Source organism: Heterodontus francisci, chromosome 18 (assembly GCF_036365525.1).
Source record: "Heterodontus francisci isolate sHetFra1 chromosome 18, sHetFra1.hap1, whole genome shotgun sequence".
NCBI classification, from domain to species: Eukaryota; Metazoa; Chordata; class Chondrichthyes; order Heterodontiformes; family Heterodontidae; genus Heterodontus; species Heterodontus francisci.
The window spans coordinates 64,050,788-64,075,651 of record NC_090388.1 but is presented as its reverse complement, the minus strand read 5'-3'; the positions used below and the strand labels follow the sequence as shown (position 1 = coordinate 64,075,651).

Genomic DNA, 24,864 nt, shown 5'->3' with positions numbered 1-24,864 from the left:
GTCCAGGCTTGTATACCCTCAAGTACAGAAGATTAAGGGGGGATCTAATTGAGGTGTTTAAGATAATAAAAGAATTTGATAGGGTGGAAACTATTACTTCTGGTGGGGAAATCCAGAACAATAGGGCATAACCTTAAATTTCGAGCTCGGTCTTTCAGGGATTATGTCTGAAAGTATTTCTTCACACATTGAGTATCGAAAACCTGGAACACTCTCGGGTAAAAGTGCAAATGTAAATAATGAAACGGAAGACTTGTTGAATAATTACTTTGTGTTAATCTTCACAGTAGACATTCCAGGGAAAGAAATAATGAATTTCTGCTCCAGGGTTTTAAAGGAGTTAGGTGAGGAAATTGTGGATTCTTCAGCCATAATCTTTCAAACCTCTCTTGATTCAGGAATTGTCCCTTTACAAATGGGTAATTGTAAATTATCTAAGACAGATGAGAAAGTCAAAGAGTCATAACAGCACAGAATGAGGCTATTTGCCCATCCAGGAAATTATAGATCTGTTACCATCTGTTGTGGGGAAGTTATTGGAATCTATAATTAAGGACAGATGGACTGAACACTTGGGGAAATTTGAGCTGATTAGAGGGAGCCAACATGGATTTGCAAAGGGAAGGTCATGTATAACAAACATAATTTTAAGCAACTAACTAAAGTAGTAGATAGATTAATTTCTATGGATTGTTATGACCGAGGCGGGAGGAGTGCACAATTTATTCTAGTTCCATTTCTCCACTGGTCACAACACATATTTAAATATTTTCCCACTTATCGATATAGTTTAGCTTCAGTTCAGTTTAGTTTTAGTTTAGTTTAGAGATACAGCACTGAAACAGGCCCTTCGGCCCACCAAGTCTGTGCCGATCATCAACCACCCATTTATACTAATCCTACACTAATTCCATATTCCTAACACATCCCCACCTGTCCCTATATTTCCCTACCACCTACCTATACTAGGGGCAATTTATAATGGCCAATTAACCTACCAACCTGCAAGTCTTTGGCATGTGGGAGGAAACCGGAGCACCCGGAGAAAACCCACGCAGACACAGGGAGAACTTGCAAACTCCACACAGGCAGTACCCAGAATTGAACCCGGGTCGCTGGAGCTGTGAGGCTGCGGTGCTAACCACTGCACCACTGTGCCGCCCCACTGTTTGGTCAGCTAAACCCCCTCTAAATCATTGGGATTTGTTTACAGTCAAGTGGGAAGAAACTCGACCCCCAGGAACAGATCTACCTTTCTATGGGCAATCATAGATTCTATTTTTATCCCAGAATAAAACACACCAACCAGGTTTCTTTAATAAACAACAAAATTATCAGTTTATTATAAAACAAGTCTTAAGCAGGAATGAAGTAAAACATAAACACACAAATTGAAATATTCAAGTTCCCTTTTTATTTATTCATGAGATGTGGGTGTCGCTGGCTAGGCCAGCATTTATTGCCCATCCCTAATTGCCCTTGAGAAGGTGGTGGTGAGCTGCCTTCTTGAACCGCTGCAGAACGTGTGAGGTAGGTGTACCCACAGTGCTGTTAGGAAGGGAGTTCCAGGATTTTGACCCAGAGACAGTGAAGGAACGGTGATATAGTTCCAAGTCAGGATGGTGTGTGACTTGGAGGGGAACTTGCAGGTGGTGGTGTTCCCATGCATCTGCTGCCCTTGTTCTTCTAGTTGGTAGAGGTCACAGGTTTGGAAGGTGCTGTCTAAGGAGCCTTGTTGCGTTGCTGCAGTGCATCTTGTAGATGGTACACACTGCTGTCACTGTGCGTCGGTGGTGGAGGGAGTGAATGTTTGTGGATGGGGTGCCAATCAAGCGGGCTGCTTTGTCTTGGATGCTGTCAAGCTTCTTGAGTGTTGTTGGAGCTGCACCCATCCAGGCAAGTGGAGAGTATTCCATCACCCTGCTGACTTGTAGATGGTGGACAGGCTTTGGGGAGTCAGGAGGTGAGTTACTCGCCGCAGGATTCCTAGTCTCTAACCTGCTCTTGTAGCCATGGTGTTTATATGGCTACTCCAGTGCAGTTTCTGGTCCATGGTAAACTGTAGGATGTTGATAGTGGGGGATTCAGCCATTGTAATGCCATTGAATGTCAAGGGAATATGGTTAGATTCTCTCTTGTTGAAGATGGTCATTGCCTGGCACTTGTGTGGCGCAAATGTTACTTGCCACCTATCAGCCCAAGCCTGCATATAGTCCAGGTCTTGCTGCATTTCTACACAGACTGCTTCAGTATCTGAGGAGTCGCGAATGGTGCTGAACATTGTGCAATCATCAGTGAACATCCCCACTTCTGACCTTATGATTGAAGGAAGGTCATTGATGAAGCAGCTGAAGATGATTGGGTCTCGGACACTAACCTGAGGAACTCCTGCAGTGATGTCCTGGAGCTGAGATGATTGACCTCCAACAACCACAACCATCTCCCTTTGTGTTAGGTATAACTACAACCAGCGGAGAGTTTTCCCCCTGATTCCCATTGACTCCAATTTTGCTAGGGCTCCTTGATGCCATACTCTGTCAAATGCTGCCTTGATGTCAAGGGCAGTCACTCTCACCTCACCTCTTGAGTTCAGCTGTTTTGTCCATGTTTGAACTAAGGCTGTAATGAGGTCAGGAGCTGAGTGGCCCTGGCGGAACCCAAACTGAGCGTCACTGAGCAGGTTATTGCTGTGCAAGTGCCGCTTGATAGCACTGTTGATGACATCCTTCATCACTTTACTGATGATTGAGAGTAGACTGATGGGGCGGTAATTGGCCGGGTTGGACTTGTCCTGCTTTTTGCGTACAGGACATACCTGGGCAATTTTCCACATTGCCAGGTAGATGCCAGTTTTGTAGCTGTACTGGAACAGCTTGGCTAGGGATGCAGCAAGTTCTGGAGCACAGGTCTTCAGTACTATTGCCGGAATATTTTCAGGGCCCATAGCCTTTGCAGTATCCAGTGCCTTCAGTCGTTTGTTGATATCACGCGGAGTGAATCAAATTGGCTGAAGTCTGGCGTCTGTGATGCTGGGGACCTCAGGAGGAGGCAGAGATGGATCATCAACTCGGCACTTCTGGCTGAATATTGTTGCAAATGCTTCAGCCTTATCTACTGCACTGATGTGCTGGGCTGCCCCATCATTGAGGATGGGGATATTTGTGGAGCCACCTCCTCCAGTTAGTTGTTTAATTGTTCACCACCACCTGCTGGATGTGGCAGGACTGCAGAGATTAGATCTTATCTGTTGGTTATGGGATCGCTTAGCTCTGTCCATCACATGCTTCTTACGCTATTTGGCACACAAATAGTCCTGTGTTGTAGCTTCATCAGGTTGACACCTCATTTTGAGATATGCCTGGTGCTGCTCCTGGCATGCCCTCCTGCACTCTTCATTGTACCAGGGTTGGTCTCCTGGCTTGATGGTAACGGTAGAGTGGGCCATGACGTTACAGAATGTGGTTGAGTACAATTCTGCTGCTGCTGATGGCCCACAGCGCCTCATGGATACCCAGTTTTGCATTGCTAGATCTGTTCGAAATCTATCCCATTTAGCACGGTGATAGTGCCACACAACACGATGGAGGATATCCTCAATGTGAAGCCGGATCTTCATCTCCACAAGGACTGTGCAGTGGTCGCTCCTACCAATACTGTCATGGACAGATGCACCTGCGGCAGGCATATTGGTGATGACAAAGTCAAGTATGTTTTTCTCTCTTATTGGTTCCCTCACCACCTGCCGCATACCCAGTCTAGCAGCAATGGCCTTTAGGACTCGGCCAGCTCGGTCAGTAGTGGTGCTTCTGAGCCACTTTTGGTGATGGACATTGAAATCCCCCACCCAGAGTACATTCTGCGCCCTTCCCACCCTGAGTGCTTAGTCCACGTGGTGATCAACATGGAGGAGTAGTGACTCATCAGCTGAGGGAGGGCGGTAGGTGATAATCAGCAGGCGAATTCCTTGCCCATGTTTGACCTGATGCCATGAGACTTCATGGGGTCCGGAGTCGATGTTTTAGTATGCTAGACGTGTTGTATGAATGCAAGTTGTTGTCTTTGTCTTTCCTCCCATCCTGGATACCTTCATTTTAATGAACCATTCAGTTATGTTTTACTGTTAGCCTTTTTTTTAACAGAACAGAAGCATCTGTCTGATTTACTAATGCTGAGAGTTAATTTAGAAATCTGGTTCTCGTCTTTGCAGTTCATTAAGAGGTTATTATGCAGCTTCGTCTTTGTTCTTTGAATGTATTCTTTTGCCTAGACAATGTTATGGTTAGAGGGTTATTGCGTTACTGCATAGCCATGACTTGTAATGGCTATTTTCCTGCAGATTATTTCTTGTCGTCTGTTTAATATCAGCATCTGTTTTCCGTTCCAAATCCATATGTGCAATAATCCGGCACTTTTTGGATGAGAGGGGCCTGCTGTAAGATTACAGATGATTTAAGGAATTGGCTTTCATGCTTTGTAAAAGGAAGATTTAACCATTTTCATCTTCTTAGCAGACAAGTTGATTCATTAAATATTCGCCAACAGCCATCAGCCGTTCCACAGGAAACAATGTCAAGCACTTTAACCAAGACTGATCCTGGATGATATTTAATCTGTTGATGATTTTTGTAATTTGCAGTGCTGTCCATAATGAAACACACAAATAGAAATTGTCCTGTGTCCTTTTTCAGGGTTATGCAAATACTGTGAAAGGATTTCACAAACTAGGACTGATCAATCCTGACCCATGTCCTCTGCTTAGTCCTGAAGCTCCTCCTATAACCTGGGTATGTCTTTCTCTTTCAAAGAAAATTGTGCAGGATGCTTCTGCAGGAATGTATTGAGGGTTTGGGAAACTCAGTGTGTAACAGTGATAGCTGCGAAAATACAGAATGTTGTCCTTCTCTAATCCTATTTCTGAACTAAACTACTGCGTTAATAACAGCATTTGGCTCAAGTTTCAAGCCATTTTATAATGTATTTTAAGTATTTGTTTCACTAGACTTTCTGATATGGAGGTTTTTGAAATTTGCTAAATCAATTTTGATTTGTATCACTTGTTTATTCCATCTTGTTTATTTTTATCGGTAAAAGTATTATTGGTAATTTTACTTGTTTTGCCTCAATATTTCCCTTCTGGTGTCTATCCATGCAGTTCATCCTCCTTGACTTGGAAAAAAAAAGACTTTACACATGTTCCCAGATAAAGGTAGTGCTCAGGGGTAGGGAAGAGTGTCTTGGAGTGACTGACCCACTGGTTTTTCCAAGCTTACTGATGGAAAGTGATTTACCTCCATTTGATGACCCAATGCTGCCAGTGGCACCTTTGAAATCAGGAATTTGCAAAGTAAACCCACCTATGAACACTGCAAAGGGCAGCATATTGGAATTGCCATTCATTGCACCACCACTCCTTCTTTATTACCAGTCATTTCAGATTGAACAGGATGATTAGAAGTAGGCTGTTTAGTTGAGAGGTCAAGAACAAGGAACCTCGATATAAGATTAAATGTACAACTTAGAGCAAAATGTACAATAAACCTCATCACACACGAAGAGTTGTGAGGCTGTGGAATTCACTTCCAGCGTCAGTGATTGAGGCAGAAACTGCCAACATTCAAGATCAGGTTGAATTAGTCAATGAAGCGAAGGGTGAGTGAATGTGATTAGAACTTGTGTGGAGGGTGCACACCAATGCAGACTGGCTGGGCTGAATGGCCTGTTACTGTGTTGTAACTTCTGTGTATTTTTCTGACTCTGCTGATCTTTTTTCTGAGTCCAACAAGCAATCTGGATTAAAAACTCGAAACTTCCAGAAATGTAATGAATTTTTTTTGACCTCATTTAAAAAAAAATACATTTCAAAGTCAACACTGGACTCTGCTAATGGCAATTAGTGTTAGTTAATCTGGTCTGTCGTGAGGTGGTGGCGGCCAGGGAAAGGCGGAGGACGGTTGGCATTTCAGGTGTGGAAACTGTGTCAGAACACAGCAGTTGTTGGGGGCAGGGTGGTGAGGGTAATGTACCAGGAATGCCTGCACCAAGAATGGTGGGTGGGTTACATGGAGGGGGATGTGGGCTGCACTAATGATGGAGGCGGAGGCTGCAACAGTGTTGGGGGAGTGACGGGGATGCTCCAGGGATTGGGGTGGGGTGGAGTTTGCAGCTGTGATTTCTGAACACTAAAACACATTTATTTTACGAAGAAACTCTATTGTGCAGCAATAAAACTAGTAAATGGTTATGTATCATTTTTAAAGTAATTTCAGTTGTTTAAAATTGAGTTACTCACAGGTAAAAAATGCTTGCATTTTGTGATAAACCCATTTTCAGCCATAATAATAAAACTGCACCAGGTTACCACTGTTAAATATGTTTCAGCATATTTTTAATGCATTGGGAAGAAACTAAACAATTACATTCTAAAACACTGGCCAATTGCGCTGATTATTTGAAGACTTTATGTTTGTGATTATGGAAATGGGTTTGGTAGTAAACTTGAGCCATAAAATCAATTCGGAGAGCCAGTGCAATTGTAAGCACAACTGGCACCCGGATTACTGATTTGTGTCAAAGTGGAAACTCTAGCCTCCTGTGTTTTGTAAGTTTCTCTTTATTTTCCCCTGCCCCCACCTTTTTCTTGAACGTTCCTTTTTATTTGGGTGTGTGGTTTTCTCCCATGTCTGGACACCCTCTTAACCATATGCCGATTTTAACAAGTATCATTTTCCATCTTGTATATCATGTAACAGTTTTCTATTCAGCAATTTGTATTAACTTGCTCACTGTGTTGGTTCCTCCCCCTCCCTTTTTCCCCCTCGATCAATCAAGATGCTTATTTATCGTTCAGCTCGCAGTTCTGATGAGGCGTATATATTTGGAATGTTTACAAGTCTTCTCCCATTTCAAATACTCATTGTCCTGCTGTGTATTTTCTGGAATTTTCTGTCTTTTAATTTGCTAAGCATTTCATAATGCTGAGTAAATGAGAAGCTCAGGTATTACCCTTTTTTGAGGAATTCCCTTGAGAATTCTACTGATTGGTCACCACTACTCTGGTAAAACCCCTGATACACTGCGTAAAGAGGGTTTTTATTGATCTTCTACTGAAGTTATGCCAGCATTTGGAAGACTTCATCCCCCGCCCCTATGAAATTGCCACCTGGTGATAATGGTGATCATTAGATACATTAATGGTGAGCATATGGGGCATAGAGTGTTAATAGGTGGGCGGGGGGTGGAGGAGAGGGGCAGAATTATCAGCGGACTTCCCCTATTTTCATTTATTATTATTTCAAGTGGAACAGGAGAGTATTCCTCTCCTTTCCAACATGGCTGGAGAACGATTTACCAAAAAGCAATCCACCGCCTTGTTTGCAAGTGGCTTTTGAGGGAAGAGTTGTGGTTGCTGTTGTCTCAATCCCTCCAAGCTGTTCTGCTACAATATCTATGCAACCTCCTATGTAGTAAAACAACGGGCTGCATTTTACCAGCCCCTCGATGCCGATGGGTCGTGATGGGGAGGCCCATAAAATGCTAGCGGAAGTGGCCCCCCACGACCCCGAGAAGGCTTCGCCAGATATTAGCGGCGGCAGTGATGCGTCGGTGCGGCCCCTCCCTGCCGCCAAGCAGCGGGGCCTTCATTAAAATTATTCAAATAAGCGTAGTAAGCATGCAAATGAACTTGCCGGCCGTCCTGCACTGATTTACGGCTACCGGCCGCATCCTGTACAGAGTCCGGAGGTGAGGCACTGGTGGGGAGGGGGGAGGAATAGAATTATTGGGGTGGGAGGGGTTTGTGGAAAACCTTTTTCATTGGCTTTGGGGATGGTGGGACGGGGTTTAGGGTCAAGGGAATAAAGTTCGGGGGGGGGGGAGAAAGGTCGTGAGTGAGAACTCACTTTTTTGTGGGGCATGTGGAAACGAACTGACTGCTTATTCATTGGTGGGGTAGGAGAGGGGATTGCAGGTGTCAGCAGTCTTCATTTGGAGGCGGTAACAAAACAGTCCCTTCAAACATTGAAATTTCATCTAAGGGCTTAAAGCCCTTTAAAAATGGCGCCAGCATCTGCGAGGTGGCGCCAGATGCCGTTGCCGGGGACGCGGCATCCACCCCCTCTGTGACATTGGGGGCGGCCACTCCACCCCCTCAATTTAAATGAACCCCTGCGCATAATTCCGCGGGGGTTATGCGGCGACACTTCCGTGTCAGAAGGCCGCTGACTTCACAGTGCACCGCCGTGGAGCACTGATAAAATTCATCCCAACGCCTTTTACTTTTGTTTAATCTTGCACTGAAGATAATGGTGCTGTTCACCTTGTGTGGAAACACGTTCAGCTACCAATGACCCACTTACTTTAAAAAAAAATAAAATTATGTCAGTGTAGCATGAGAGTAGAAAATGTTAAGCCTTTCACTTCCTCCTTCCCCTCCCTCTGCTGCTTTTGTTCCTAAAGATCCCACTCTTTAATCCAATTATTCCCTAATCAGGCTATTTGTAACTCTCATGTTTATACAGAGAGAGCTCATGTGTAACCTGGTGGGAATTGCACCGTCCAGCAGTTTCCAAAGCCTCCAAGAAGCCATCTATGATAAGATTGGAAGAGACGACAGCAGAATGAGCACTCTGACATGGTGAGACAACCTTTTTTTTTCTGCAGTTGGTCTCTCAAAGGTCCCACATTTTGTCCTCATCTGAGAATTGGAGAGATGGCTGAGTTCTCCGTCAGTGCCAATGGTACTCAGTTCACATTGATCTGTCAAGATGAGTTGACGCAATCACGATGTGGTGGACAATGTATATTGTTCCTGAGCTAGAGTGCTTTGCATTTGCACGGTAATCAATCCAGAAGTCTGGCTGAGGACTCGGGTGCACAAATTGCAGGGTGGGCTTGGTGTGGAGGGTGGGGAGGGGGTGGGGTGGGTGTTCGGGAGCATTGGGGGACTTCCTGAGATTCAAACACACCACTTTAGGTTTGTTTGGGGAAGAGATAGTTGCCAAATATCAGATTTGAGCAACCAAGCCCTGATAGAAACCTTTATAATTGAAAAAGATTTGTTTATTGATGCAGTAGCCAGATTTCCCATTTTAAAGTACGCTATGTATTTGTGCACTTGCTCAGTCTTTTTCAGTCTATGATGTACTGTTGTACAAACTATTGGGTTGATTTTTTGTGAGTGTTCTCGGGTTCTTTGGGGTTTCCACCAAAGTTACTTTGGGAAACTGGGAGACTCAGAATTGTATCTCCATGTTGTATCAGTGAGGCCAGTTTAACTATCTCTCTGACCGACCTCTCTGTTTCTCACTTCTCTGTTGTTTTCTCTTTTTCAAGTACTTTCTCTCTTTCTCTTTCTCTGTTCTGTTCTCTCAGCAGAGTTATGTTGAGCTGGAGAACATCTTGTTGAGTCATTCCATCACTCCAAGGCATTGCTTGTCTGTGTTCCAACTTAATACACCACACACCTTATTTAAAAGATGGTTTTAATTGACACATTTTGTAAAATGCCTTCATTGCTTGCAATGACCTTTATTGTTTTCAATCAAGGTTTGGACTGTTTGAAGATGAACCAGTGCAGAAAGAAGAGAGCCTTCTAGAGACTTTTGCCAAGCACGTGGAGCCCAAACTTGCCTATGGTAAGAAGAGCATTACCTTGTCTGATGTAACTTTATTGAATTTAGGTGCTGTGTTTTTTTAATGTTTTAAGAATGATTTAAAAGCGATAGGGAAAAAATGAAGACATGACTTACAAAATTGAAACACCTTGCTTTGAAAAAGCTCTAACTGAAATTTTAACTCAGTTGAAGCCCTGGACATACAGATAGACATTGGTACTCAATTTACAAACAGGCCAAATCAGAAGCATTAGCTGCTCGAACTGACTCCATTCCAGTATCTCTTTAATTAATCTGTGAGCAATGTCATAGGAGATGAGTTGATATTTTATTTTAAAGGAATATAGCTTGAAGAATTCTGTTCAGTTCTTGGTGTTTTATATTGAGGATTAATAGTAAGAAAGGAAGCATTTGCATTAATGTAGCATCTGTCAAGACTTCAGGACATCCCAAGCCGATAAAGTGCTTTTTAAATGTAGTCACTGTTGTAATGTAGTAAATGTGGGGTTTTTCATTGGACTCCAATTCCAGTCCTGTTCTGCCTCCCTATTTCAAATTGGATAATCGAAATCAGCAGTTGATGGAAGGGAGAAGGTGGTCACTGCTTCAGCAGAGATGAGACATGTCTTCTTCTTTGGCCTCCTCGAGAGACAATGGGTAAGCGCCTAGAGGTGGTTTGTGGAGCAGTGCCTGGAGTGGCTATAAAGGCCAATTCTAGAGTGACAGACTCTTCCACAGGCACTGCAGATAAAATTGGTTGTTGGAGCTCTTGCACAGTTGCCACTCTCCTTGCACTTCTGCCTTTTTTCCTGCCAACTGTGAAGTTTCCTCGACTCGCCACTCTTTAGCCCCGCTTTTATGGCTGTCTGCCACCTTTGGCAATCACTGGCAACTGACTCCCACAACTTGTAGTCAATGTCACAGGACTTCATGACACGTTTGCAGACGTCTTTAAAGCGGAGGCATGGATGGCCGGTGGGTCTGATACCAGTGACAAGCTCGCTGTACAATGCGTCCTTGGGGATCCTGCCATCTTCCATGCGGTTCACATGGCCAAGCCATCTCAAGTGCCGCTGGCTCAGTAGAGTGTATATGCTGGGGATGTTGGCCGCCTCAAGGACTTCTGCATTGGAGATACGGTCCTGCCACCTGATGCCAAGGATTCTCCGGAGAAAGATGGAATGAGTTGAGACGTCTCTCTTGGCTGACATACGTTGCCCAGGCCTCGCTGCCGCAGAGCAAGGTACTGAGGACACGGAATTGAAACAGTCGAACTTTTGTGTTCCGTGTCAGTGCGCCGTTTTCCCACAACCCCTTGGCCAGTCTGAACATAGCAGCGGATGCCTTTCCCATGCACTTGTTGATTTCTGCATCGAGAGACTGGTTACTGGTGATAGTTGAGCCTTGGTCGGTGAACTCTTGAACCACTTCCAAAGTGTGGTCGCCGATATTGATGGATGGAGCATTTCTGACGTCCTGTCCCATGATTTTCATTTTCTTGAGGCTGATGGTTAGGCCAAATTCGTTGCAGGCAGCCACAGTCCTGTTGATGAGTCTCTACAGACACTCTTCTGTTTGGGATGTTAATGCAGCATCGTCAGCAAAACAGAGCTCCCTGATGAGGACTTTCCGTACTTTGGTCTTTGCTCTAAGATGGGCAAGGTTCAATAACCTGCCATCTGATCTTGTGTGGAGGAAAATTCCTTCTTTTGAAGACCTGGACACATGTGAGAGCAGCAGTGAGAAGAAGATCCCAAACAGTATAGGTGCGAGAAGACAGCCCTGTTTCACGCCACTCAGGATAGGAAAGGGGTCTGATGAGGCACCGCTATGCTGAATTATGCCTTTCATATTGTCATGGAATGAGGTGATGATACTTAGTAGCTTTGGTGGACATCCGATCTTTTCTAGTAGTCTGAAGAGGCCACGTCTGCTGACTAGGTCAAAGGCTTTGGTGAGATCTATGAAAGCAATGTAGAGGGGCATCTGTTCTTTGCAGCATTTCTCCTGTAGCTGGCGAAGGGAGAACAGCATGTCAATGGTGGATCTCTCTGCTCGAAAGCCACACTGTGCCTCAGGGTAGACACGCTCAGCCAGCTTCTGGAGTCTGTTTAAAACGACTCGAGCAAAGACTTTTCCCATTATGCTGAGCAGGGAGATTCTATGGAGATGAGACATGTAGACATGTAATAAGGAAAAAAAACAAAGGTAATGAATTAAAATGCTATAATTAAAACCATCATGTTGGAAATACAGTAAATTAGACAGTATATATTAGACAAAGATTTTGTCTTTCAGATACTGACTAACCCCACTACATTAACAGCATTTCCTGTTTTTGGTTAAAATTGCACAACGGCCATCCCATTCAGTTGGTGGATTGTGGGAACAGCAAGCCTTTGAGGCTCAGAGATTTCCACTGCATTTGGCAAACACAAGATAGTATAGTGATTTATAGCATAGAGTGGATTTGAACCAATAGCAAACTGGAATTGTGTGTGTTAAAAGGACAACTCATCCAAATCATCTCAGCCAAAATTAGCCCATTTTGGGTTGAATGGAGTTGAAAACTCCTCCTTGTTTGGTGACCATCTGTGCCATTCCTTATGTGACCCTTAGGGCCAGGCTTGAATCAGTTTCACAATCAAGCCCACAAGACTAAAATGCTTACCTTTTTCACCCAAACAATTTCATTGAAGGGACCCTGAGTTCTACTGACACTGCATGTCCACAGTGTAATACCTCTTCCCGTACTGATATTTCTTGCTAAAATTCCTGAAATAATCACACAAAATTAAGACTTGTATACTAATGAACAGATAATAATCTCAGCAGGCAGTATTGGATAAAGATCCATAATGTAGGCTACAAAGGTAAATTATACTGACCAGATTGCAGAAGATATTTAGTCTACTTACCTCCTTTTTTGGTTAGAAGAATGAAAATGTATCTAAGCACTGGCAGACTAGAAACCACTTTATCACCTGAGTAACTTAAAAGGCTTCATGAGTTTCTCCATCCATTGGCCCTTGGGTTTTTTTTAAAAAAAGATCCTTTGCCATTATTTGAAGAAGAACAGAGAGTTCTCCTGAATTTCCTGACCAGCATTCCTACCTCAACTAACACCACATAAAACAGATTATCTGACCATTCATTGATTTGCTGGCAAATTGGCTGCCATGTTTGTCTGTAGAACAACATTGATTGCAGTTCATAGAATCATAAGATTTCACATCACAGAAGGAGGCCATTCAGCCTACCGTGTCTGTGCAAGCTCTTTGAAAGAGCTATTCAATTAGTCCCACTCCCTTACTCTTTTTCCATTGCCCTGCATTTTTTCCTTTTCAAGTATACCTTCAATTCACTTCTGAAAATTACTATTGAATCTGCTTCCATTGCCCTTTTCAGCTTGTGCATTACAGATCGTATCAACTTGTTCCGTTTAAAAAAAAAGTCTCCCTTGGTTCTTTTGCCAGTTATCTTGTCTGTGATTTTTGTTTCAAAATAATGGGACATCCAATAAGAGGTCATTCTCCTTTTCAAAAGGAAGCATTCATATTGGGGCATAAAGCTAGTTACTAGCATGGCTTTTTAAAAGATTTTGCCAAGAAGTAACAAATCGGTTCCATAAATTAGTGTTCTTTAACAATGTCATGTTTTCCTCTGATGCTTGAGATGTATTGTAGGAATCACCTATGGTTTGGTTCATGTACCCATGAGCATTTTACATTGTTAATGTAATAAGCAAAAACAGCAGACGTGATACAAAATTGATTCTCAGCATGTCTCTTGAAGTGGAAACTGCACGCATGTGTTTAAAATGTCTGTATCTGTAGTTTTGTTTATTTGAATAGTTCTTTAGATTTTAACTAAACGTTCTACCCTGATCGTGGACTGGGGAGGTCTTCACTATGTACAAAATCATAAACCTGTTTTTTATAATTGCATCTGCAATTCTGTTATAAACAGCTTTCCTCCCTAATTCCATCGTGCATTGGGTGTCCTTCATTTATCTGAGTTTGTATTGTGCCTAAATTATTTATCAAGCCCAGCATTTATGAGAAGCAAGCCTATATGTTAGCACTAAATATATTACTTGGGGGAGTAACAAACTAGCAGTATAAAAATTGATAAATGTGTTTGCGTATGTAACACGCCATGAGATTATAACAATATTTTCAGGGTTGTAATACAGCTGAAGATTATTTTGTGAGGTTTATATTCTAGTTATTTGTATTTTTTTTGCTTTTGTATTCTACCAAAATAGTCATATCACCAAAAACTGTGGCACTTGATTAAGTGCAATAGTTCTTGGTCAGATTTCAGTAAACAAGCCAACCCTCCTTATTATCGTTTATCTAAAATATATCTCACTGACACATATGCTGAAATGTTAATTAGTTTTAAATGCTATCTATTTATGATTACCATCATATTTCAAGAATAATTTTGACATTAATGCAAGTAAAGTTCATAAAATCATTGAATAGTACAGCACAGAAAACCATTCAGCCCATCGAGTGCACCAGCCGTTTCAAAGCGCAATCTAGTTAGTCCCACTTCCCTGCTCATTCTCCACATCCTTGTAATTCTCCTTTGGGATGAGGCGCTGTGAGGATCTCCCTCTGGCATCCTGTCTGAGAGCTGGAAAACAATTTGGAAAGCAGGAAAGAAGTGGGAAACTAAGGGTCTGGAAGTGAGGAACTGAAAGTAATTACTAATAGTAAATACAAAATACTGGGGAAATTAATGGGACTAAAAGCCAACAAATCCCCTTGACATGATGGCCTACACCCGAGGATTTTAAAAGCAGTGACTGCAGAGGTAGTGTTTGCATTGGTTTTGATCTTCCAGAATTCCCTAGATTCAAAAATGGTCCCTGTGGATTGGAAGGTAGCAAATGCAACCCTGCAGTTCAACGAGGGAGAGAGAAACTGGGGAACTATAGGCCGGGTTGGCCAACATCAGTAGTAGGGAAAATGTAAGAATCTATTAGTAAGGATACTTGGGAAATCACACAAATGATTAGGCAGAGTCAATTTGGTTTTATGAAATGGATATGGTGTTCAGCAAATCAGTTTTTTGAGGGTGTAACTAGCAGGGTAGATAAGGGGCAACCAGTGGATGTGGTATGTTTTTGGATTTTCAGAAAGCATTTGATAAGGTGCCACACAAGAAGTTGTTACACAGATTAGGGCTCATGGGATTGAGGGTGATATATTAGCATGATTATGGATTGATTAATGGAGAGTGTCACTTTCTTCGATGAGGGACCAAGTGTAATGTATCCAAGTTTGCTGACAATACAAAGCTTGGTGGGAAAGTAAACTGTGAGGCGGATGAAAAGAGACTTCAGAGGGATCAAAGCATTAAGTGATTGAGCAAGCAGGTGGGAGATGGTGTATATTAGAATCATTGAAATTTTAAGGCACAGAAAGAGGCCACTTGGCCCATTGTGTCTGTGTCAGCCAAAAAACGATCCACCTATTCTAATCCCACCTTCCAGCATTTGGGCTGTAGCCCTGCAGATTACAGCACTTGAGTTGCATATCCAGACTCCTTTTGAATGAGTTGAGGGTCTCTGCCTCAACTACCCTTTCAGGCAGTGAGTTCCAGACCCCCACCACCCTCTGGGTGAAAAAGTTTTTCCTCATCTCCCCTCTAATTTTTCTACCAATCACTTTAAATCTGTGCCCACTCATCATTGACCTCTCTGCTAAGGTGAATAGACCCTTCACCAGGCCCCTCAAAATGTTGTAGATTTCAATCAGATATCCCCTCAGCCTTCTCTGTTCCAAGAAGAACAACCCCAACCTATCCAATCTTTCCTCATAGCTGCAGTTTTTCCAGTCCTGGCAACATCCTCGTAAATCTCCTCTGTACCCTCTCTAGTGCAATTACATCCTTTATGTAATGAGGTGACCAGAACTGCACACAGTACTCAGGTTGTGGCCTGACCAATGAGTTATACAGTTCCAGCATAACCTTCTTGCTCTTTTAGTCCATACCTCGGCTAATAAAGGAAAGGATTCCATATGCCTTTTTACCACCTTATCAACCTGTCCTGCTACCTTCAGGGATCTGTGGACATTCACTCCAAGTTCCCTTACTTCCTTTACACTTCTCAGTATTTTCCCATTAATCGTGTATTCCTTTGCCTTCTTTGACCTCGGCAAATGCATCACCTCACACTTCTCCAAGTTGAATTCCATTTGCCACTTTTCTGACCATCTGACCAGACCATCAATATCTTCCTGCAGTCTACAGCTATCCTCCTCGCTATCTACCACACGGTCAATCTTTGCGTCGTCCGCAAACTTCTTGATAATGCCCCCTACATTACATCCAAATTGTTAATGTACGCCAGAAAAAGCAGGGGACATAGTACTGAGCCCTGTGGAACGCCACTGGAAACAGCCCTCCAGTAGCTAAAACAGCCGTCAACAATTACCCTTTGTTTCCTGCCATTAAGCCAATTTTGTATCCAGCTTGCTGCATTTCCCTGGATCCCATGGGATTTTTTTTAACCAGTCTGCCATGGGACCTTGTCAAAAACCTTGCTAAAATCCATTTTGACTACATCAACTGCACTACCCTCATCTATCTTCCTTGTTACTTCAAAAAATTTGATCAAGTTGGTCAAACAAGATCATCCCTTAACAAATCCATGCTGACTATCCTTGATTAACCTGTGTCTTTCTAAGTGACAGTTTATCCTGTCTCTCAGAATAGATTCCAATAATGTGTCCATGACTGAGGTTAGACTGATTGGCCTGTAATTATTCAGTCTATCCTTCGCTCCTTTTTTAAACAGAGGTACAATGTTAGCAATTCTGCAATCCTCTGGCACCACACCTGCTTCCAGTGAGGACTGGAAAATGATGGTCAGACCCTCGGCTATTTCCTCTCTTGCTTCTTTGAACAGCCTAGGATACATTTCATCTGGTCCTGGTGATTTATCAACTTTCAAGGATGCTAATCCCATTAATACTTCCTCTCTCCCTATGTTTATCACCATCCAAAATTTCACACTCTTTCTCCTTAACTACAATATCTGCTTCATCCCCCTCTTTTGTGAAGGCAGATGAAAAGTATTCATTAAGAACCATACCAACATCTTCTGCTCCTACACATTGGTTACCTTTTTGGTCTTTTATGGGCCCTACTCTCTCCTTAGTTATCCTCTTACTCTTAATGTATTGAAAAAACATCTTTGGATTCACCTTGATTTTGCTTGCCAGTATTCTTTCATGCCCTCTCTTTGCTTTCCTAATTTCCTTTTTGATTTCATCCCTCCACTTTCTATACTCCTCTTGGGCTTTCTGTAGTATTGAGTTCTCGGTGTTGGGCATAAGCTTTCCTTTTCTGCCTTATCCTACGCCGTAAGCTCCTTGATATCCATGGGGCTCTAGATTTGGCACCTCACCCTTTTTCTTTGTGGGAACATGTTTACCCTGAACCCCTTGATTCTCACCTTTTAATGCCTCCCACTGTTCTGACTGATTTACCTTCAAGTAGCTGTTTCCAGTCCACTTTCGCGAAATCACTCCTCAGTTTAGTAAAATTGGCCTTGCCCCAATTGAGAACCCTACCTCCTGTTCTATCTCTGTCGTTTTCTATAATTATATTAGAACTTACTGAATTATGATCACTACCATCAAAATGTTTTCCCACTGCCACCCCTTCCACCTGCCCATCTTCATTTCCTAAAACTAAGTTTAAAACTGCACCCTCACTTGTTGGACTTGCTACATACTGGGCAAAAAAGTTCTCCTGAATGCACCTCAAGAATTCTACTCCCTCAATTCCTTTCATACTAAAACTATCCCAGATAATATTGGGGTAATTAAAACCCCCTACTATTACTGCCCTATTGTTCTTGCATTTCTCAGAGATTTCCCTCCATATCTGCTCTTCTATCTCCCTCTGACTGTTTGGGGGTCTATAGTACACTCCCAGCTGTGTGATTGGCCCTTTTTGTTCCTTAGCTCAAACCATATGGCCTCATGTGATGAACCTTCCAACATATCATCCCTCCTCATAGCTGTAATAGTTTCTGTGATCAGAATTTCCACTCCCCCTCCTTTCTTATCCCCCTCCCTATCGCGTCTGAGAACCCTATAACCAGGAACGTTGAGCTGCCATTCCTGTCCCTCCTTAAGCCATGTTTCTGTAATAGCTATGATATTATACTGCCACATGTCTATCTGTGCCCTCAGCTCATCTGCTTTATTTGCTATACTCTTTGCATTGAAATAGATACCCTTGAGCACTGGCAAACTCTTTATTTTCTAATCCTCGTTTTTCTGTCTTCCAATCTCATCCATTAATTTTACGCCTTCCATTTTAATTTCTGATTTTGTCCCAGCTGAGTCTACCCTCAGGTCCCCATCCCTCTGCCAAACTAGTTTAAACCCTCCCCAACAGCACTAGCAAAACGTTCCGCAAGGAACTCAGTGCGGACTCTGTTCAGGTGCAACCCGTCAGGCCTGTACAGGTCCCATCTCCCCCAGAGCCGGTCCCAATGTCTCAGGAATCTGAAGCCCTCCCTCCTGCACCATCTTTCCAGCCACGCATTCATCTATCTTATCCTTCTATTTCTATACTCACTTGCGCGTGGCACTGGGAGAAATCCGGAGATTACTACTTTTGAAGTCCTGCTTACCAATTTTTTACCTAGCTCCCTAAATTCTAACTGCAAGACCACATCCCTCTTTCTACCTATGTCATTGGTTCCGATGTGGACCACGACTGCTGGCTGTTCATCCTCCCCCTTCAGGATGCTCTGCAGCTGCTCAGTGACGTCCTTGACCCTGGCACCAGGGAGGCAACACACAATCCTGGATTCACGTCTGCAGCCACAGAAACGCCTTTCTGTTTCGCTGACTATTGAATCACCTAACACTATGGCTCCTGCAGTCTTCCCTGCCCCCCACTATGCAGCTGAGCCACATGTGGTGCTATGGAATTGGCTCTGGCTGCACTCCCCAGGTGAAGCATCACTTTCCTCAGTATTCAGAACTGAATACCTGTTTGGAGACTGAGATGCACTCAAGGGTCTCCTGCATTACCTGCCTGATTCTTTTTGACTGGTGACCACCCATTCCCTCTCTCCCTGCATACTCTTAAGCTGTGAGGTGGCCTCCTCTACAAACATGCTATCCATGTAGCTCTCATCCTCATGAATGCACCACAGTGTCACCAGCTGCCGCTCAAGTTCCAAAGCCCAGAGCTCCAGCTACTTCAATTGATGACACTTCCTGCACAAATGGTTCTCCAGGATACGGGAAGCATACTGAAGCTCCCACATAGCACAGGGGGTGCACTCTTGAGGTTGAAGCAACCCAGTCATTCCTTTACTTATTAGTTGATCCTTTGCTACTGCTAAAAAAAAACCTTACCAATACAACAGCTTAGAATTATTAATAAAGCCTTACTAGTCTTGATAAATCCTACTTAAAATCAATACAGTTCACTAGTTAAAATTAACCTTACTCAAAAAAATTACCAGCTACTCACTTGTCCTTTATTATTAAGCTATTTACACACACACCTAACGGTAGTGTACTAACTCAGCTATTCAGAGTTATCCCCTAACAGCAGTGACTCGCCAACCAATCACCTTGTAGCTTTCCTGTGATGTCATTGTTCACTTTCTTTTCAAACTCTGGCGTGCCTAGACTCCTCTCCACTGCTCTCCCAAAGTGCTCTAGGCCGCAATTCTCGGGCTCTATTTATCAGCTTCCCGCTCCGTGTTCTTCCTGTAGGTCCACTGCTCTCCCGGAAAGTAAGTGTGGAAGTGTGAAATTATCCACTTTGGCAGGAAGAGCGGAAAATTAGAATATTATTTAAAAGGGGAGAGATTCGTAAATGTTGGTATGCAGAGGAATTGGGCATTTTTGTACATAAATTACAGAAAGTTAACATGCAAGTACAGCAAGCAATTAGGAAGGCAAATGGTATATTTGCCTTTATTGCAAGGGGGTTGGAATAGCAGAGTAAGGGATTCTTGTTGCATTTTGGGCTTTGGTGAGACCACACCTGGAGTACTGTGTACGGTTTCAGTCATCTTACCTAAGGAAGGACATACATGTCTTGGAGGGGGTATGGTGGACAACTGGATTCGCCATCCACTACTAAAACTGGCTGGGCCACATAAAACACTATCCGGTCCTGCTCTCACCTGCTAAGACTGTTCCCTATTCCAGGCTTATCCTGGAATGCAAAGATAACCGCCAACCTCCTTTCTCTACTGCAAACCGTCTTCTTAAACCACTCCTCCCTGTCCCCTCCATTAGTAAGTGCCAGGAGCTCATGGATTTCTTTGTCACTAAGATCAAGTCCATTTGATCAACTGCCTCTGCCATGGCTCTCCCTTCCACTAGCCCATCTGACCAAACTTCCTCTAATGCTCCCCCTGCCCCAACCCTGAGATCGCATCTTTCTCTAGTTTCTTTATCTCCCCTCATGACCTCTCTGAGCTCATCTTGTCCATGAGACCCATCTCTTGCTCTCTCGATCCTAGTCCCACTAAACTGCTGACCATCCAACTTCTCTTCTTCCCATGTTAGCCGATATTGTTAATGGTCCTCTATCTTCTTGAGGTGTTGTCCCTTTCTCCTTTAAATCTGTTGTCATCATGGCTCTCCTCAAAAAAAAAAACCCTTGACCCTTGTCCTTGCAAACTACCATCCCATCTCCAACCTCCCTTTCCTCTGTTGTTGCCTTCCAAATCCATTCCCATCATTCCCAGAACTTCATGTTTGAATCCCTCCAATCAGGTTTCCACCCATGCCACAGTATTGAAAAGGTTCTTATCAAAGTCACAAATGACATCCTGTGACAAAGGTAAACTTTCCCTCCTCTTCCTTCTCGACCTGTCTGCAGCCTTTGACACAGTTGACCACACCATCCTCCTCCAAGGCCTTTCCACTGTCATCCAACTGGGTGGGATTGCACTCACCTGGTTCCATTCTTATCTATCTAATCGTAGCCAGGGTATCACTTGCAATGACTTCCCTTCCAGCTCCTGCACCGTTATCTTCTGGTGTCTCCCAAGAATCTATCCTTGGACCCCTCCTATTTCTCATCTACATGCTACCCCTCAGTGCCGTCATCCAAAAGCACCGCATTACTTTTCACATGTACACTGATGTACATGTTGTTGCCTTCCAAATCCATTCCCATCATTCCCAGAACTTCATGTTTGAATCCCTCCAATCAGGTTTCCACCCATGCCACAGTATTGAAAAGGTTCTTATCAAAGTCACAAATGACATCCTGTGACAAAGGTAAACTTTCCCTCTTCCTTCTCGACCTGTCTGCAGCCTTTGACACAGTTCCAACTCTACCTCAGTACCACCTCTCTCGATTCCTGCACTGTTGCTAAATTATCAGACTGCCCAGCTGAAATCGAGGAACGGATGAGCAGAAATTTCCTCCAATTAAATATTGGGAAGACTGAAGCCATTGTTTTCATTCCCCGCTCCAAACTCCATTCCCTAGCGACTGATTCCATGCCTCTCCCTGGCAACAGTCTGAGATTAAACCAGTCTGTTCACAACCTTGATGTCACGTTTGATCCTGAGATGAGGTTCCAACCACATATTCACGTCATCACTAAGATCACCTGTTTCCACTTCCACATTACCAGACTTCGGCTGTCTCAGCTCATTTGCTGCTGAAACCCCTATTCATGACTGCATTACCTCTAAACTTTTCTATTCTAATGCACTAATGGCTGGTCTCCCACATTTTACCCTCCGTAAACTTGAGGGCATCCAAAACTCTGTTGTCCACTAAATCTCGTTCACCTATCAACCCTGTGCTCATTGACCTACATTGGCTCCCGGACAAGCAATGTTTTGATTTTAAAATTCTCATCCTTGTTTTTCAAATCCCTCCACGGCCTTGCCCCTCCCTGTCTCTGTAATCTCCTTGAACCCTCCAACCCTCCAAGATATCTGCTCCCTGTGCCCGATTACCATGACCCCCCGGGGTGCGGAAAGGCCGACAGCTATGGCTAGGTGGCCTTTCACGTCCCAGGCACACCCGCTTACCACGGGTAAAATACCCGTGAAGGCGGGCGAGGGCCACTTAAGGGTCTTGATTGGCCTTGGGCGGGTGGGCCGCTTCTCACCCCTTCCCCCCGCCGGACCTCCGTAAACTTGGTCGGAGGCGGAATCGGGGCAGTTAGGCCTCCCGGAGCCTGCTGCTCAATTTTACGCCACCCCTACGCCACCATCCGACCCGCTGGGGCGGCGTAAAATTCCGGTCAATATCTCCTTGTATGGCTCGGTATCATGTTTTATTTTATAATTCGACTGTGAAACACATTTTTTTTTTAAGAGATACAGCACTGAAACAGGCCCTTAGGCCCACCGAGTCTGTGCCGACCATCAACCACCCATTTATACTAATCCTACACTAATCCCATATTCCTACCACATCCCCACCTGTCCCTATATTTCCCTACCACCTACCTATACTAGTGGCAATTTATAATGGCCAATTTACCTACCAACCTGCAAGTCTTTTGGCTTGTGGGAGGAAACCGGAGCACCCGGAGGAAACCCACGCAGACACAGGGAGAACTTGCAAACTCCACACAGGCAGTACCCAGAAACATTTGTCTCCTTTATTATATTAAAGACGCTATATAAATATAAGTTGTTGATGCAACAAAGCTTCGCTGGCACAATTCATGGGTGAGAGGTTGAAGGAAGATTGAGTTGAATGGGCCCATGTTCTCTGGAGTTTAGAAGAATGAGAGGCGATCTCATTGAAGCGTATAAAATCCTGAGTGGGTTAGACAGGATGGAGGCTGGAGAGTCTAGAACTAGGGATCATAGTCTCAGTATAAGAGGTTTAGGACTGAGATGAGGAAACATTTCTTCACTCAAAGGTTTGTGATTCTTGGAATTTTCTACCCAGTGGGCTGTGAATGCTCAGTTGTTCAGTACATTCAAGACTGAGATTGACAGATTCTTGGGCACTAAGGGAATCACGGGTTATGGGTACAGGGCTGGAAAGTGGAGTTGACGTAGAATTTCAGCCATGATCTTATTCAATGGGAGGCAGGCTCAATGGACTGTATGGCCTACTCCTATTCCTGTTTCTTATGTTAAGTGGAGGTTACTGCTGTACTGGAGTGACCTGTCCATCCACATTTAATGCATAGATTAACATGCATAGACTCTGCTGATTTTCAACATGCAATGTGTGTAGGTTAGTAGAAGTGGAGCAGTGTGGTCCGATATCTTCAGTATCAGAAAACAAGCTGTGAATCAAATTATACTACTGGGCTGGAATTTTACGCCCCCAAACGAGCGGGCTGCTGGGGGGTGGCCGTAAAATTGAGTGGGTGGCGGGGTGGGGCTGTTCCTGGCCCCCTCCTGCCCCCGCTGCAATTTTATCTGGGGCAGCAGCAGCGAGAAACAGCCCGTCCTCTCCAGGCCAATCAAGCAGTGGCCGCCACTGCTGGGCCTAAGAGCTGCCGGCCCGCTGAGTGGCCAGCAGCTCCATTAGGCGGGAGGTCCCACCTCAAGGAGGTGGAAGTCCCGCCTAAGATCAATTAATGACATTTCGGCCGGTGGACGGGCCCACCCGCCCAACGAACAATTCCAGCTGTGATCTCTGATTGTGGTATTTTCCCTCTTGTTTCAGGTCCTGGTGAACGAGATCTGGTTATCTTGCGGAATGAGGTTGGCATTAGACACCCTTCGGGTCAACTGGAAACTAAGCATGATAGTCTGGTGGTCTACGGTGATGTTGGTGGATTCTCGGCAATGGCAAAAACTGTTGGCTATCCTTGTGCTATTTGTGCCGAGATGGTTTTAGATGGTAAATGTCCTTTTACTACTTCAAACAAATTATGTTGTGAGCATCTCTCATATGTGTCTCTCTATCAAAAGAAATTCTGCATACTTTTGTTTCTGTGGCAGTACTAAATAAGGAACCCAAGATACTTATAAAAATTGGCATAAGGAAACCAGTGATCCCAGACAAATTGATATCAAGGAACAATGGCCCACCAGTCAAATTGACACTGAAACAGTGGCATGTCATCTTTGAACTTCGAAGCTTGTGGATTCAAGTCCTATTATAGGATTTAAAGCCATAATCTGAGTTGACTCTTAAGTGCAGTACTGAGGGTGTGCTGCACTGTTGGAGGTGCTATCTTTCCACTGAGAAGCTAAATCAAGGTGCCCGCCCATTCAGGTAGATGTAAAGGTTACAATTCTCTTGGTGTTCTGCAAATTGTTCCTCCCTCAACCAACACCGCAAGAAGAGATTAACTGGTTACCTGTCTCATTTGCTACTCGTGGGACCTTGCTTTGTACAAATTAACTCTTATATTGCAAGCAGAGCAATGGTTGTATTGTCAATTTGTTGACTAAGAAATATTGTGGGGGAAAAGATTGTCAATGCAGATGCCATTAATGCCATTCTAACACAATGATAAAGCCTATCTATTAATGAACTAACCTTGAATAATGTGCCACATGTACACCATAATTCACTAACTTTGACTACGTATTTCAGTTCTGGTCTTGCTCCTATTTCAGGGAATATAAATTAGATTAACAGTCGAGAGGTCATAGCTATCAGGGACAGGCTGGGGCTCTTGTCTAGAAAAGAGCAGGCTTTGGGGTGACCTAATAGAAATTTTTAAAATTATGCAGGGGTTTGATAGGGTAGATGAAGAGAAAATATTTCCACTTGTGCGAGGATTCAAAACCAAGTGTCATAACTATAAAATAGTCACTAATAAATCCAATAATGAATTCAGGAGCAACTTCTTTACTAAGAGGATGTTTAGAATGGTTAGAATATATGGTTAGAACTGCATTTTCACCCATCATGTTTTGAATCCACCCAGGATTACAGGTATCTCCGAGAAATACAACATTCCTCGGACTGCTGTTCTCGCCGCATCCTGAGATCCACACTCAGTGCCATGTGCTGCCACATCTACACACTGGACCTGTCTCTCTCCAGAAGCACCACCTCACCTTATCTCAAAGCTGTTTTGCTCCGCAGTTTCGACACATTGACAAAAAACTTTAATTCTTCCTTTCAGGTGTTAAGGAATGCACGCTCCTGCAGCTGATGGGGACTAATGCCCCTCCCGAGCCGCCTTCCCCTTCATTTCCTTCTGACCCCACCCGTTCTGATCTGACCCCTTGCAGTGTAATCACTATACTCTCTGACCTTCCCCTCTCTGATGCTGAACGATCTGTACACAGCAAAG

At 43.8% G+C, this 24,864-nt stretch overlaps 1 protein-coding gene across 2 annotated transcripts in view; it reads left to right on the top strand.

The window, feature by feature from the left end:
* Nucleotides 1-24,864, top strand: part of aass (aminoadipate-semialdehyde synthase) — a 122,670-nt gene that overhangs the window by 92,575 nt on the left and 5,231 nt on the right. For both annotated transcript variants that reach the window (XM_068050892.1, XM_068050893.1), the window contains exons 20-23: nt 4,689-4,784; nt 8,517-8,632; nt 9,544-9,632; nt 23,277-23,453. In XM_068050892.1, coding sequence (XP_067906993.1) covers nt 4,689-4,784; nt 8,517-8,632; nt 9,544-9,632; nt 23,277-23,453 — 478 coding nt within the window. The remainder of the gene's footprint in view (nt 1-4,688; nt 4,785-8,516; nt 8,633-9,543; nt 9,633-23,276; nt 23,454-24,864) is intronic.